This window comes from Loxodonta africana, chromosome 16, assembly GCF_030014295.1.
Source record: "Loxodonta africana isolate mLoxAfr1 chromosome 16, mLoxAfr1.hap2, whole genome shotgun sequence".
Taxonomy (NCBI): Eukaryota; Metazoa; Chordata; class Mammalia; order Proboscidea; family Elephantidae; genus Loxodonta; species Loxodonta africana.
Window position 1 is genome coordinate 14,516,709 of NC_087357.1, and position 14,634 is coordinate 14,531,342.

At 37.6% G+C, this 14,634-nt stretch overlaps 1 protein-coding gene across 8 annotated transcripts in view; it reads right to left on the minus strand.

The window, feature by feature from the left end:
- WDR11 (WD repeat domain 11) overlaps nt 1-14,634 on the minus strand; it is a 54,726-nt gene that overhangs the window by 20,343 nt on the left and 19,749 nt on the right. For all 8 annotated transcript variants that reach the window (XR_010318050.1, XR_010318049.1, XM_064269233.1 and 5 more), the window contains exons 11-14: nt 13,420-13,504; nt 7,646-7,752; nt 5,548-5,623; nt 734-842 (exon numbers count right to left, since the gene is read on the minus strand). Coding sequence is in view for 6 of the 8 variants with exons in the window: in XM_064269233.1 (XP_064125303.1) it covers nt 734-842; nt 5,548-5,623; nt 7,646-7,752; nt 13,420-13,504 (377 nt within the window). In the remaining 2 variants the exon portion in view is untranslated. The remainder of the gene's footprint in view (nt 1-733; nt 843-5,547; nt 5,624-7,645; nt 7,753-13,419; nt 13,505-14,634) is intronic.

Consider the following 14,634-nt stretch of genomic DNA (forward strand, 5'->3'; position numbering starts at 1 on the left):
AAACCATTAAGCTAGGAGTGATCAAATTCTTTTTTTTTTTTTTCTCTTTCTGGTTTGAGTTTCTGATGTCCTCTCCTGCCAGGTCACAAAAATATTCTTCTATATTTTATTGTATTAATTTTATAGTGTTATGTTTTCACATTTAGGTCTTAGTCTTGGTGGCAGCCTCCTTTGTATGTGATATTATATAGGGATCCAGCATTTTTCTCCATGTAGTGAGGTAGTTTCCCCAAAACTGTCTAGTAAACAATCTGTCCTCTCCCCGTTGAGTTGTGTGTTACTTTATCGTATATTACTTCCCCAAATATTCATGGATCTAGTCCTGGGCTCTTTATTACGTTGGTCCATTTTTGTTCTTGTGCCAATACCACACTGTTTTTATTACTATGGTTTTGTAATATGCATTAATATCTAGCAGATGGGCACCAGCCTCACCTCTTATGTTTACTCCCCGTTTTTAAGGATGACTTAGCTATTCAGGAACCTCAATCATTCATAAACATTTTAAAATATGTTTTTCATATTCCTCAAAAAATCCAAATGAAATCTGGATTAGAATTGCACTAATATTAGGTAAGCTCATCCATGAAAATAAGATTTATCTCCATTTATTTACATCATTTTGTTTTCAACAAGAAAATACATGACATTAATGATTTCAATTCAAACTAAAGAAACACATTTACCACATTACATACATTATAAACGATTTTGTTCTTAAATTATAACTTACCAAAGCAGTTATTGCAGGGAAATTTTTGGACATTTCTCTAAGGAGGGTACAAGTCCTAACATCCCATAACTCCAAGGGTTTATCTTTGAATACAACTGCCAAATACTGCCTAAAATAAACAAAATCACTAAATAAGGCCCTTTTGCAAAATTTTGACCACGAGTTAGCACAAAAAGCTCAATAAATTAGAGAACTCAGAGGATACGTTCTATACCCACAGAATTTAAACTAACATTTAACTCCTCTTGTTAACAGTCATAAGAAGGTAAAGCTGTAAGATGACCATTGAGAGCATATATATCCTCATATAATTAGGCTAGGAAACCAGCTCAGAAGAGAAAAGGCATAGGTTCAAATCCTGACGCTACCACTTACACTGACGCTCCTGAGGCTCAATTTTCTCATATACGGCCTGAGAATAACACCATTTAACTCAGTGGATTGGTACGTAGGTGTCTTAGTTGTCCCGTACTGCTGTAACAGAAATTCCACAAGTGGATGGCTTCAACAAACAGAAATTTATTCTCACAGTCTAGCAGGCTGTAAATTCGAATTCAAGGTGCCAGCTCCTGGGGAAGGCTTTTTCTCTCTCTGTCAGCTTTGGAGGAAGGTCCCTGGTGTAGGAGTTTCTCAGCTCAGGGACCCCGGGTCCAAAGGATGTGCTCTGCTCCTGGCACTACTTTCTGGGTGGTCGGAGGTCCCTCTCCTTTCTGCCTGCTCCTCTCTTTTATATCGCAAAAGAGACTGACACAAGATAAAACCTAATCTGGTAGGTTGAGTCCTGCCTCATTAACATAACTGCTGCTAATCCTGCCTCGTACATCATAGAAAAACCCAGTAAAAAAAAAAAAAAAAATACATCGTAGAGGTAGGATTTATAACACACAGGAAAATCCCATCAGATGACAAAATGGTGGACAATCACATAATCCTGGGAATCATGGCCGAGCCAAGGTGACACACATTTTTGGGAGACACAATTCAATTCATAACAGTAGATTATGGCAAAAATTAAAAAAAAAAAAAACAACTATAGTTTCTATCATCCTACCACAATAGGTATTCAACAAAAGTCAGTTTATTTATTCCCTGTCAAGCCTGGAGGAACTACTGAATGAAGTCAATGAATGCAATTCAACACACATGAACTGAGCCTGGATTATACATAACCACTGTGAGGAACTAGAAAATTATCAGTAAACAATCACTTGCGTTGAAGAAATGCGACAGAGCAGGAAGAGCCCTGTACCTGGTGCGTCCGAGGACTTAACACTCCCGCTCAGGACCAAGTCCGCCACTTGATAATTATGTGGCCTCAATAAGCCATGCGACCTTCCCGAGTGTCATTCCACTTATCTTTAAAATGGTGCTAATCATATCTGTCCTATATATCTCATTAAATGCTGTACATGTTAAAAATTAATATGGAATAGCACACACCAAAAATTTAATAAACTGTGATGGATGACACAAATGCAATACATTACACTTTTTATTATATTTAATATAAATGCATATAAAAGTATACGCACGAATAATATAAGGCAGAATTTGGTTAATGCTAAAAAGATTCACTGTGATAAGGAAGGTTAATTTTGACAAAAAGCAAATGGCATCCCAGACAGAATTACAAATGTGTAAATGCGAAAAGACAGGAACGGACACAGGGTGTTGGGGAAACACAGCGCCTGAAATGCAGAGTATCTGAAGGCAGTCATGGGAAAGAAGGCTAAAATGATAATTTTGGGTCACATTATAAAACGCTTTAAATGCCATGTTAGGGCACATCAGGATTTATTTCTCAGTGAACAGTGAATCACTAAAGGTTTTGAAGTAGGGAGGAATAAAGCAGTCAATTGTTTTAGATGTATTAATTCAGCAACGTGGCAGATTTAAACACAAGCCATACTGATAAGTGCATTAAACGTGAATAACTAAAACACTGCAATTAGAATACAGAGATTGTCAGGTCAAATAGAAAGCAAATGCCAATCGTACACTGTCTGCAAGAAAACAACTTTAAATGTAAAGATACAGATAGGTTAAGTGGAAGGATGGAAAACAATGCACCATGTAAGCGCTAATCAAAAGTAAGCTCTCATGGCTACATTACTATAGGCAAACAGACTTCTGAACAAAGAATATTACTAAAGATGAAGAGGTATATTTTATAAAAAGAAGAGTCAATTCATCAAAAGGACATAGCAATCCTAAATATGCATGCACCTAGTGACACAGCTTCAACATACCCAAAGCAAGAACTACAATTCTTCAAAAGAGAAATAAAGAAATTTACAATTAGCTTAGAGATTTCAACACTGATCTCTCAATAACTGATATAAAAACAGGCAGAAAATCAGCAAGAATATTAGAAAACTTGAATAACAGTATTAACCAACTTGACCTGATTGACATTTATGGAATGCTCTAATTAACAACCACAGAATACACCATCTTTTCAAGTGCACATGGAACATTCATTAAGATATGCCATCTTCTGGGCCATTAATCACAAATCACGTTAAATTTAAAAGAACTGAAATAATATAAGATATATTCTCTGACCCCAAGAGAATTAAGCTCAAAATTAACAACAGGAAGATACCTGGAAAATCCCTCAAATATTTTGAAGTTAAACCTATAAATATTCCAATGGAAAGAAAATATAACACGAATTAAGTTAAAATAAAAACATACTCTATCAAAATTTGTAGAATAAAACAAAAGTCAAGTAGTGTTTATACAGCATTCAATGTTTATATTAAATTTTAAAGATCTTCATTCAATCATCTAAGCTCCCACCTTAAGAAAACAGAAAAGAGCCCATTAAATCTAAGGTAGGCAGAAGGAAGAAAATAAAAACTTAGTAGTGGCGGTCAATGAAATAGAAAACAGAAAAATCAATGAAATAAAAAGCAGTTTCTTTCGAAGGATCAATAAAATTGATCAACATAATTTACTGATATCAGGAATGAAAGAGACATCACCAGAGATCATACAGACATTAAAAGCATAATAAGAGAACAGCAAGTTTATACCAACAAATTTAACTATTTCAGTGAAATCAACAAATTCCTTGAAAGACAACAACTACCAAATCTCACTCTAAAAAAGAATACAAAACAAACGAAAAACAGATAACCTGAAGAACCCTATACATGAAAGACACTGAATTTGTATTTAAAAACTTTCCATAAATTCCAAGCCCAGGTGGCTTCATTAGTGAATTCTTCATATTTAAAGAGCACATAGTCTCAACTCTACAAAAACTCATCAAGGAAAAAAGAAGAGGGGAATATACTTCACAACTCATTCTATCAGATCGGCATTACCTGATACCAAAACCTAAAGACAAGGACATTACATGAAAACTAGACTAACATCTTTCATGAACATAGATGCAAAAATCCTTTATAAAATATTAGCAAATCAAATCTAGCAATATATCAAAAGGGAAATACATCATGACCAAGTGGGGTTTTTCCAAGAATGTAAAGTTGGTTTCCAACATTTAAAAATCAATGTGATTCACCGTATTAGCAGACTTCAAAACAAAACAAAAAAACATATGATCATCTCGATAAATGTAGAAAAAGCGTTTGACAAGGCTTAATGCCTCTTTATGACACAAATTGTCAGCAAACTGAGAAGAGAACTTCATCAGCCTGAAAAAAAGCATCAATAAAAAAAAAAATCTACAGCTAACATTAGAGTTGGTGTTGAAAAGCTGAATGCTTTCTCTGTAAGACCCAGCAATAGAGCAAGGGTATCAGCTCTCACCACTCACATTCAGCATTGTACTGGAGGTCCTAGTCAGTGAAGGAAGGCAAACCACTGGGAAAAAAAAAGACACAAAAATGTCTATTTGCAGACAACATGATTGCCTATATAGAAAATCACAAGAAATCAACAAAAAAGCTAATAGCACTATAATTAAGTTTAATGAGGTCACAAGATACAAATCAATATTCAAAAATCAATTGTATTTCAGAGTAGAAGTAACAAATAGCTAGAAACTGAAATTTAAAAAATAAGAAAAAAAGATGCATAAGACCTACCTATACAGTGAAAACTACAAAATACCGCCGACAGAAATTAAAGACAACCTAAATAAGTGGAGAGACATACCATGTTCATGAGTTGGAAGACCCAATATTACTTCAGATGTCAATTCTTTCTCAAATTATCTATGAATTGAATTTAATCCTAATCAAAGTCCCAGAAAGCTTTTTTTGGTAAAAACTGACAAGATGACTTTAACATTTATATGAGAACACAAAGATTCTAGAAAAACCAAAACAATTTTGAAAACTTTTGGAGAACTTATGACTTATTTCTTTGCTCTTCTGATTGGTTTTCATTTTAATAATTCTACTTTACATATATTTTCCCTTGGAACAAAAACACTAAAAAAATTGCTAGAAGTAAATGGATCTAAATTATAAATAAAGAATATGAGTTCTTTCACTCAGTAAACCCATACGGTGGTGGAAATGCCATGGGAACTTCATCAGATGACGAGGAACATTTTCTGAGTGGACGATGCGCATTTACATCAACTTAGCTGTAGTGGAGCAAACGGGGTTAATGGTTTTACCAACTCGTCTTTTCAGAAGTGTGGAATTAAAAGTGGTAGCAAATTAGCTTTGTGATCAAAATGTTTCCTCTGATATGGCTATACATCACCATCTGCTATCACTAAGAAACTATATTCATTCTAGCATATTATCACTTACTGAAAGATAAAGCATTCATGAGATTCCATTATAACACCATGGTGCTTTTTTTTTTTTTTTTTGGCTGTCATCACTTACTTCAAATGAGATACTTTAATCATTTTGATGGGTGATTCGTCATTGCCACGTTCACCGCGAAAAGCGATGCTCCTACCTTTAGTTGTAAACATCAAAGAAGGTGAAATAGCACATAAAACATTTAAGAAACAAGAAGCCATGCCAACTAACTTGATCAATTCTATCCTCTATCTTCCCATTCATTCTTTCGTTTGCTTCTTAGCTGTTTCTAATAATCTAAATTCAAAGCAATTCTCAAAAAAGGCACTAAAAGCTAATGCCCAGTAATATACTACTTGTATTCAGGTATCTATTTTATGAAAGTGTACTTTTATCTATGAAGAGTTTCTTGAAGGAACGGTTTCTTTCAAATAATTCACAAATAAGGTGAGAGTTTCTTTCAAATAATTCAATTTTAACCCAGTAATATCAATTCAAAAATTTCAAAGCACAGTAAAGCAACTATCTACTGTAAGAAGTACTCGTTTTAAGGTAATACACACATCTCCATGTTTACAAATACTAACTAGTGAGAAAAAAATACTCTTTAAAAAAAAAAATGATTTCTTGTCCTATGTGCAAAACACTTAACTCAAATATTTTGATATGATTCTACCAAAAAGATTCTATAAGCTAAAACTAGCAAGTGAAATAAATAAAAAAACTGGGAAGTGATAACTACAGTGTTCATGTACACTGTAAAAGATTTCGTTGAGTCAGCTGCCAAAGAAGCTAAATGGTTTTTCTCTGAATAAAAAATGCAAATTCTACCTTATGTCTGAACAAATATATCTGGATACCTTTTCTCAGCCTTTGAGAGAGAATATACTCAATAATCCAAACACAACTCGAGGCCTACATGCTCCTTGCTCTTCCCTGCCATCAAGCTGACTCTCACTATGCTCGCTGTTATACACCAGTCCCCCCAAGTCTTTCCTGACTCTACTAGTCTGCTTCCCTCCTTCGGAAACAAAACTGTAAGCCTATAATCTACGAACTCAAGTGTTCCACTTACTACTACAACACAAATAGTAACTACTACAACACAAGTTTGTTTCTCAAAAATAAATCTGTAAAAGAAAGGTTTTAAGTTATCTAACATTCCTGAACTTAAGCTGACTAGAAAAAACAAACAGGCTTTTGGCTTTTGTGTTTTAGTGGGTGGCACCAGAGAACAGCATTTTATCCCTGGGCTACCACGGAACTAGAGACAGAGTCAGTGCCAGTTTGCTGGCAAGTCAGGGATCTGGGGATAAGGGTCACTGGGGAGGTCACTTTCAATGGGACTAGGGTGGCACTGAACTACAGGTGGGGATGGTTCCTTAAAGTTCAGTAACATACTCTATTAGGTAAGAATGACACACCCATGAGAGCATAATGAAGCAGCCATATGCCTTATTTGTTATACACACATCTTATTGGTTAAAATCATCCACACAGGCTCATACTGCCACACCGTTTTAAAGAAATTCACCATAATTCTGTTAAAAATCTATTTGACATCATCACATATGCTATAATTAGAAACTCTCACCTTATTATGTTTTCAAGTTATTTATTTTAAAAGTCAATGGGTTCTGGGTTTTTAACAATTTCAAACAAAATACTTCATTGAAATGTTTCCTATTATAAAGGTTTCAAACTCCAAAAATAAGTTTCCCTATTCAGTCAACCAGGGACTATCAAAAGTTTCAAATTTGAGCATTTTAAAACAATCATAAACCTTTAAAAGTTTTTGAAGAGTTTTCTACAAAGGTCAAAAATTTTAACAGAGACTCTAATGAAGTCTAAATACAAAGATTTATTTTAAAATGTATCTTTAGGTAATATATAACAATGCACTTAAAAGTAGTAACTGGCAAATTTTTTTTAACAATCTGTCTATTCAGGTTAATGATATTCCGTTGTACCATGCACTTGTTTTAACAAAATTTCCATATAACAAAGATGAGGATTTCTAGGGCAATTATTACAGAATAAGAAAATGAATATGTAAAAATACAAGAAAAAAATCCAAGGTGGAAGAAAGTACTTTGGAACATGTTTTATAAATAGTAGCATCTTTGATCAATATGACAAACTACATTTGAAATCTTTTTAACAGTCTAAATACACAAACCTGTTGGAAGATCAACCAACTGAAGTTCATTTCTCACTAATCCCATGTTGTTTGGTGTTGAGGTGGCAAAAGAAAGAAAACCAGTCAAACTTATCCATTCAATACCTCTATAGAGAGAAATTAAACAAAGATTAATACCCTGTTTCTGTTTGAAATTTACTTGAAAAAATAAAAGATTTTCCTGCTAAGATCTAAATTTTAATTACACAAGTTAAATAAGAAATAATATTAAGGTGACCTTTTACTTAGGGATTTGTTGCTGTTGTGTGCCATCAAGTCGATTTCAACTTATAACGAGCCTGTATAGGAGCAGACTGCCAGGTCATTTCTCCCGTGGAACGGTTGGTGGGTTCGAATCACTGGCTTTTCATAGGTTAGCAGCCAAGTGCACAACCCCCGTGCCACCAGGCATTACATTACCATAAAAATCCTACATGTGAAATTATTTCTAATTAAAACTCTTACCTCCCCATGTAATGACAGGTTGGTTTTGTTATTAGGGTTCACGGCAGCAGTAAAATGACTTAAAATCTGGCCAGGGATAGAGTCACAGTAGTTTCCAAGAACTGCAACTACTTAAAAAAACAAAAACAAAAAACCAAACCCATTTCCAACTCATAGCGACCCTACAGGACAGAGCAGAGCTGCCCACAGAGTTTCCAAGGAGCACCTGGTGGATTCAAACTGCCAACCTTTTGGTCAGCAGCCATAACTTTTAACCACTATGCCGCCAGAGTTTCTGAAAAAAACAAGCCATACGGGCATCATTCTGAGCAAACTGCTTAATGCTGGGTATACTTGGGCATTTTATCAAATTTTATAAAAACTTCTAGGTGGTTAAAAACCAAAAAAACCAAACCCACTGCCACAGAGTCAATTCCAACTCATAGCGACCCTACAGGACACAGTAGAACTGCCCCACAGGGTTTCCAAGGCTGTAATCTTTACAGAAGCAAAAGGCCACATCTTTCTCCCTCGCATTGGCTGGTGGTTTTGAACCACCAACAGTTCAGTTGGCAGTTGAGCGCTTTAACCACTATATCACCAGGGCCCCTTTCTAGTTGGTTAAAATCCAAAAAATCCACTGCCATCAAGTTGATTCCAACTCACAGCAACCTCTACAGGACAGAGCAGAACTGCCCCATGGAGTTTCCAAGAAGCAGCTGGTGGATTGGAACTGCCGACCTTTTGGTTAGCAGCCAAGCTCTTAACCGTTGTGCCACCAGGGCTCCTTCTTAGTTGGTTAGGGAGCAGAAATTCCAAGAACAAAGAATATGAAGTAGGAGGTTTGGTTTAGAAATGGATGAAATTCTAAATGATCTATCAATTAGGGAAAAGCACAAAAGAGAAATACCGAAGAGAAAGACTTATGAGAAGAGAACCACCTAAAAACCTGACACCTGGGAGTCTTCTTTACGTGGGACTGGTCTCAGGTGATTCCACCTTTTTTCCCCACTAACCTACCTGGAGACTGTACACCATCACAGCTTGCAGAGAATGAAAACTGGAGGGGGCCACACCGACAACACCATGGACTCTCAAAGCCATCAGAGGACACATTGCTTACAAGGTAATAGAGGCAAGTTGAGAGGCAATCCCTGCCAAACCTCTGCTGCATTTGCAGCTGCTCATCACCACTGATGAGCAGTGATTTTTAAAAATACATCATCTATGGGTGCTTTCGTGTTACAAGGGCAGAGGTGAGTAGTTGTGACAGAGACTGAACGGCCTGCAAAGCCGAAACTATTTACTATCTAGCTCTTCACAGAAAATGTTTGCCAACCCCTGATCTAGTCTCTTCACTTCTACGCCTAGGACAACTAAAATCCGAAACGCCAGTCACTGAATGTTTCCAAGGATGCAGAGCAGCAGAACCCTCATTCCTGGCTGGTGGCAACGTAAAATGTACAGAGGCACTGTGGAGGACAAAGTTACACACAGGCTGTGGTAGGACAGATGGTTCTAATACGGCCTTTCTAGCCATGGTCTTATAAGTCCCACCAAATGACTGGGTGGAAATACACAAATAAGGTGCTTGTGGCCCACTAAAGGGATTGGAAAGTTTGCTAATAATGCAAATAAGGTATATGGCACTCCTGTGAGGGTGGGACTATGCAAATAAATTACACACAATGCCCATGGGGGTGGGCCCATGCAAATAAGGTATATGGAACCCTTATGAGGGGACTGGTCCGTTTTACCATTCCGCTAGGCTTCAAGTGAGCCATCCCCGAGGTAGAAAGTAGGGACCTCATTACCACCAAGAAAGAGGAGCTAGGAGTGGAAATCATCCTTTGGACCTGGGATCCCTGCGTTAAGAACCAACTAGACCCAGGAGACAGAGAGAGAAGCTGTAACACTTAAGACAGTGAGGGATGGTAGCACAGCAGCAGCAAGAGCAATAGTGGCTCGAGATGGCAGGAACCAGGAGACCCGCACAACACAGCCGCAGTGGGGCTTGCCAATCCAGAGCGAGAGGGCTGAGTGCCTTTGGGCAGGAGACTTGCTGATGCAGTGGGGTGCCTCTGGGTACTTACTGACAGAGCTAAAGAGCTTTGTAACACTTGCCCAACCAGGGCAGAGGCCAGGCCGAGAGGCTGAGGGCCAGAGAGAGGCCTGCCTGCCGGCATGGCTGAGATGAGGGTCTCCTGACCAAAGAACTGTAACCTGAGTCATTTCTGATCCTGAACTATAACCTGTTCCTTCCCTCATAAACCCCATAACTGTGAGCATGGTCTATGAGTTCTGCGCGGCCAATGCAATGAATCATCAAACTCAGCAGAGAAGCAGAGAACGCTGTGGGAGGAGCCGCTAGTGTCAGAATTTGTAAAAAGGTGGACAAGAGGAGGTATGTCTGACCTCTGCCTCACAGGAATCAGCCCTGGGCTACTGACCTTGATTCTCCTTCCCCCTTGGAAATCAGAGGAGGTCAGATGGCTCCATCACGCCATTTTTACACAGGCTTACCATGTGATCCAGCGATCATGTTTCTTGGTACTTACCAAAATGGAATGAGAAAGTATATTCACATAAAAGCTTACATATGAATGTGCATAGCAGTTTTGTTCATAATAGCCCAAAATTAGAAGCAACCAAGACGTCCTTCAATAGGTATAAGGATAAACAAACTGTGGTACATCCATACAATGGAGTACAGTGATTTAAAAGAAAAAAAAGCTATCAAGCCATGAAAAGACAAGGAGGAAGCTTAATGCACACTGCTAAGTGAACGAAGCTAGTCTGAAAAAATACACACTGTATGACTCCACACAGTGAAATGATCAGTGGCTGACAGAGGTTTAGGGGAGGGGGAGGGGTGTACAGGTGGCGCCCGGGGCACCTTCAGGGTGGTGAAACTATAAAGGTGTACACATGACATTATCCGTTTGACAAACCCCATAGAAGTGCACAATACAAACAGGGAACCCTAGTGAACTATGAACTTTAGGCAGTAACAATGTATCCATCTTGGCTCTTCAATTGTAACCAATGTACCACAGGATTGCAAGATACTAACAGGGGATGGGGGTAAGTGCCAACTCTGGACTTTCTGCTCAATTTTTCTATAACCTAAAACTGCTCAAAAAATAACACCTTAAAAAACCCATGGTTTAAAAGAACACATACACAACTATTCGGTTAGGCCGTCCCTGGCCACGTGAATGCCTAAGACTCAAGTACTTGTGATTATGTGGTTTGGAAAAAACATATTCCGTTCAAGGGAGAAAACAAACTTTCTCAAAGCTGGCTTTTTTATTTGCATGTGAAAATCTATAATGTATTCCGTTTATTGCTAATAATTTCAGTAGCTTCTATAACACATCTGAATTTTTTATTATAGCTTTCAATTGTGATACTATAATTACATTAACTAAAACAAAAAGACAGCAGGATTTTAGCATCCTCTTGGACATCATTTCTGGATATAAAAGTGGATTATCATTGAAAATGGCAATTAAGAGGGAAAATTCATGTAAAAAAATGGAGTGTATCTCTGTGATCATTTACAACACCAGCCTGTCTGAGTAGGTCTCTTGGAGTTACTTGGTATCCCAGGTAACGCTTCAAATGTCAATGCTACTCAACCATGAATATTATTATAGCATGTCTAAGTCATGTGTTTACTGATACTTATGACCTGGCTAATTGATTCAAGATAACCAATCTTACTTAAAATCAATTGCTTGCTGATAAACCCGCTATTGTGTCTTTATTAAAGACTTCAGCGCTCAGACAACAACTGAGAAGTACTTGATTTTTCAGAGGATGTTTGAAACTCCTAGCGTGAACCCAGGCTCAGTCCACACTCGTATTTTACTGCCATTATGTTTCTTCCCGACCTGGGTGTACTTTCGGCTGGAGACCCAGCACATGTGCTACATAAGTGTATAAAATAAAGAGTTCAGGGTGTGAACTCAGAAAAGCCCGGACTGAGTTCCATCTACCTATTTCACAGATGACTCTCCGATTCTCAGTGTCTTCTTATATAAATTGGGAATAGTAACCAGGCCTCCCTCATAGGGTTCAGTGGGGATTTGATGAAATGATGCATGTAAAGTATTAATATTTAGCACCTGAACAAGTATCAATTAAAAGAAGAGTTCTGATTGGTTGGTGTTGGCCACAAAAGGGAACACCAAACACAGAAGCCAAGGAAATGCCAAGGGAGAAGAAAACAAAGGGAGGAGATACCTGCATGGCAGCAGGGGTTACTGGGAGCAGTGCCCGGATGGCAAACTGCAGACACTCTAACAGAGGAAAGAAAATGAACAGCTGGGAAGGGTCCAGGTACCTGAGCTGCTGCCCTGCAAAAAGCCCAAAGCTTTGGAAGACATGACTGCTCCAGGTAAACGTGTTTGGATACTGGATGGCACAGCATGGGGCAGTAATAAACACTCACATGGGCTATGCCACAAAACAACGCACTTGATCGAATAAGGCAAGGTATTCGTTCACATGAAGAGTTCTGACACTTACCCCTTCCCCACTCAGAAATGTGTCAGGATAAATAAGGTGTTCACTAACAGTTCACTAACATTTAAACATATATACGAAATCTACAATTATGTCATGTGTAGAGGACAGAAGATGATTCTTCTTATACCTCAGTTAAAAGACCATGAAGAACTACCATTTAATAAATTTACACACGTGTAACTTTACAACACAGAAAAACAGCCACACGCCCAGTAAAATACTGCTAGGGAGCAGATATGTATGGACAAGGCAAGGGGTGCTCCTCTCTCCATTGAGCCTTCCCACCCATCTCCACATAGGCGCACTCACGAAACAGATCATGTCTCAGAGTCAAAGATTAAATGCTACATTGTTTTGGTTCTTTTCTGATGATGTTTTAAAAAAGAAATGAATAAGATTAATTAACAATTAAAACAACTTAATTAAATTTGTCATGGGCCGCCCTACCAATGGGTCTTCATTATAAGAGAAGCAAACTAAACCCGAACAAGGGAACACATGATTTCTGGTGAGAAAACAGCGTGGACCTTAGGGGTCAAATAGTAAATAAGATGCAGAAATCAACAGAAAACATTCTCTATGGCACAATATCCTTTATAAAGCTAGGACTCATCCTGGATTAATGTATCCATTAGCTGGACAAGAATATTTATTATTCAAGGTGTTCAGTCAAATAATCAGACAACTCTCAAACACCATTGCAGAGTATTCAATGTAGAAAAGTCTCTGAGATTTGACCCTTCCTACCTCTGTGATCTCAGCTAAGATAAGAACTACGGTCACAAGGACATACTCACTTGACTTCACAGGAGTGGACACTTAACTCCTTGTGCAGCAGCCCGCTGGTGAGATGGTACACCAGGACAGAGCCGTGACCTGTGCCTGGCAAAAGGATGCAACAGGAGAGTGTTAACTGAGCGGGGCTTCCGGATCTTTCCAAAAAAAAAAAAAACTTTCTCAAGGTTTTAATCATTTTATACTATTTATCTTTTATAAAAGGGAGCTGAGTTACCTGTTTAAAAAAAAAAAGTGAATTTCTCTGATCTTCCTTCCCCTTATCAAAACTGGGCGTAACTGCAGGTGCTCTGTAATTATACCTAACTCCAGGAATAAACTGTCACAGACAGACTTCACGACCTAACTTGATACACATAAAATCTGAAGAAACACTTTCCCAAAGCTTTCCACACCTGGGAATTTATACTTTTTTGAGATTCACAATGTTTACCATAGTCCTCAAAAAGGCAACCTAGCAGAGCTCATTAACCAGATTTTTAATTTTTCTTTACAAGGCTTTTGCGTTTTGCTTTGCCTCTATATTAAATAAATCATAAGGAGATAATAAATTACAGTGGTTAACTGTAGATTTTAGAGTTAAGAGGCCTGGGTCCAAGCCCTGGCTTTTCCCTATACTCTTGGTTAAGTTACTTGCCCGGCTAAATCACTGTTTCTGTCTCTTGAAAACAGCAATAATACAAAACCTCCTTATTGGAGATTAAATCAGAAAACATATGTAAAGAACTCAGGACAGCGCCTAACACACTGTAAGTGGTTAGTTAACTCACTACTTCTGCTATTGCTGAAATTATCACTTGTAGGTATTATTATATCTACAGGTCTCAGGTAGTGTGTCTAAAACTTAATTAAAAGGGACATGGGTATACTTAAGAAAGTAACGTTTCAGTCCTTTACAATGTTTTTATAAGCAAGAACAGTGAGCGGTGGAACTGTTTGGACAATTGCTTCCTCGTTGCACATGATTTAAATGGATTCATGGATTCACACAAAGCAACAGAATGGAAGTGTAACGCTAGACAAATTCCAATTTTAGCATACCTGCCGAGTAAATCTCCAGAAAACTTTTACAAAAACATTACAGAAAAACACAGTATTATACTTGTTTATGTTTATCATTTATTCCATAGTAATACCTCTGGTACTGAAAAAGTAGCTAAAGAATTACTAAGATTTTTAAATAAACAGGTGTTTATAATAATCCAATGATTTTTACA